The sequence below is a fragment of the Nicotiana tabacum genome, chromosome 2 (genome assembly GCF_000715075.1).
Source record: "Nicotiana tabacum cultivar K326 chromosome 2, ASM71507v2, whole genome shotgun sequence".
Lineage (NCBI taxonomy): Eukaryota > Viridiplantae > Streptophyta > Magnoliopsida > Solanales > Solanaceae > Nicotiana > Nicotiana tabacum.
In genome coordinates, this window is record NC_134081.1 from 80023850 (window position 1) to 80026325 (window position 2476).

The 2476-nt window shown below is 43.4% G+C and overlaps 1 protein-coding gene across 1 annotated transcript; it reads right to left on the bottom strand.

Annotated features, from left to right (window-relative positions):
• Positions 1-599: 599 nt before the first annotated feature.
• LOC142166960 (uncharacterized) lies at positions 600-1187 on the bottom strand. Its single transcript, XM_075227005.1, has 2 exons — positions 1114-1187; positions 600-1014 (listed from the first exon to the last, which is right to left on the bottom strand). The coding sequence occupies exons 1-2, from the start codon at positions 1185-1187 to the stop codon at positions 600-602; spliced, it is 489 nt and encodes a 162-aa protein (XP_075083106.1).
• Positions 1188-2476: the final 1289 nt, after the last annotated feature.

The window sequence follows — 2476 nt, forward strand, 5'->3', positions numbered from 1 at the left end:
CGACTTCAGTGCCATAAACCAATAAATAAGGCGTGGCCCCAACTGATATTCGCACGGTTATGCGATATCCCAATAATGCAAAAGGCAGATTTTTATGCCATTGTCTGGAGCCCTGGATCATTTTCTATGGATCTTCTTGATATTCTTGTTTGCAACTTCAACAACGCCATTAGCTTTGGGCCGATAAGGGGTAGAATTACGATGCGTAATTTTAAATTGTTCGCATACCTCCCTTATCAAGTGGCTGTTCAGATTTGTAGTATTGTCTGTAATGAGATTTTTTGAATACCAAAATGACAAATAATGTTGGAATGCACGAAGTCCACCACTGCTTTCGTAGTGATGGATTTGAAAGTGACTACTTCGACCCACTTAGTGAAATAATCAATGGTAACCAGGATGAATCTGTGCCCATTTGAAGATTTCGGCTCGATCGGCCCAATAACATCCATGCCCCAAGCAACGAATGGCCAAGGCGCTGACATAGGATGTAACTCTGAAGGCGGTGCATGAATCAGGTCACCGTGTATCTGGCACTGAAGGCACTTTCAGACGAAACGGAAGCAATCATTTTCCATGGTCATCCAGTAATAACCTGCTCAAAGGATTTTCTTTGCAATGATGTATCCATTCATATGAGGTCCACATACTCCCGAATGGACTTCATTCATGATTGTTTCGGCTTCTCGGGAATCTACGCACCTCAGCAGATTCAGATTCGGAGTTCTTTTGTGTAGGACTTCTCCACTCAAAACGAAATTGATGGCAAGTCTTTTGATAGTTCTCTTTTGATCTCCACTGGCCTTCTCGGGATATTCTTTTGTTTTCAAATACCTTTTAATATCATGGTACCATGGCTGAACACCTGGCTCCATTTCAATTACATTACAATAACCATGCCTTTCTCGAATTTGGATTTCCAGCGGGTCAATATGAACATTACCCGGGTACGGCAGCATTGAGGCCATTATAGCTAGTGCATCAGCTAGCTCATTGTGGAATCGAGGAATATACCTGAACTTGACGGACTTGAACTATTTACTAAGATCTTCCACATGTTGCATGTATGGGATGAGTTTGATGTCTCGAGTTTCACATTCACCATGGGCTTGCCGAATGATCAAATCAGAATCCCTCATGATTAACAATTCCTCTACATCCAGATCAACTACCGTGTTCATGCCCATGTTACAAGCTTCATACTCGGCGGTGTTGTTTGTACAGAAGAACCGAAGCCGGGCTGTGGCCGGATAGTGCTGACCTGTGGGCGAAATCAGAATTGCTCCAATTCCGATACCTTTTGCTTTACAGGTCCATCAAAGAACATTTTCCAAGCATTGGTGTCCTCTGGAATTGCTTCAATTGAGTTCACTTCCTCGTCTGGGAAATAAGTGCTTAGGGGTTGGTATTCATCATCGACCGGGTTTTCTGCTAGATGAGTCACCAAGGATTGAGCTTTCATCGCCATGCGAGTGACATAGACAATATCGAACTGGGTAAGCATGATTTTCCATTTTGCTAACCTTCCCATAGGCATCAAGTTTTGGAATGTGTACTTCAAAGGATCCATTCTGGTGATGAGATATGTTGTGCAGGCCAACATGTAATGTCTGAGTTTCTGGGCGACCCAAATTAGGGCGCAACAAGTTCTTTCCAGCAATGTGTACTTGGCCTCATAGCTGGTGAACTTCTTGCTCAGATAATATATGGCTTGCTCTCTCGTCCCGGTCACATCGTGTTGCCCCAGGACACAGCCGAAGGATTTTCCAAGACTGTCAGGTACAAGAACAAAGGTCTTCCTGGATCAGGCGGAACTAACACTGGCGGATTTGACAGATATTCTTTGATTTTATCAAAATCTTCTTGACACTCGTCTATCCATTTGATTGTCGCGTCTTTCTTCAGCAACATAAATATGGGCTCACACGTGGTAGTAAGCTGAGCTGGATTCAATGCACATGGTCAAACCCCAGAAGTTTTCCAAACAGAACTCCAAATGCACATTTAGTTGGATTCAATTTCAAACCATACCTGCGCAGATGCTCAAAGAACTTCTCAGACCTCGCACATGGTCTTCTTGCGTTATGGATTTAATGATCACATCATCCACATAGACCTCAATTTCCTGGTGCATCGTGTCATGGAAGATGGCAGTCATAGCTCTTATGTAGGTTGCCCCAGCATTTTTCAGATCGAATGACATGACCCTGTAACAGTAAGTGTCCCACGGTGTGGTGAAATCTGTCTTTTCTGCATCTTCTTCATCCATCAGAACCTGGTGATACCCAGCATAACAATCCATGAAAGACTGTATCTCATGTTTGGCACAGTTGTCAACAAGAATGTGGATGTTTGGCAATGGAAAGTTATCCTTGGGGCTTTCTTTGTTCAAATCCCGATAATCAGCACACACTCGGGTTTTCCTATCTTTCTTCAACACTGGAACCATATTTGCCAACCACGTGGTGTATCGGAT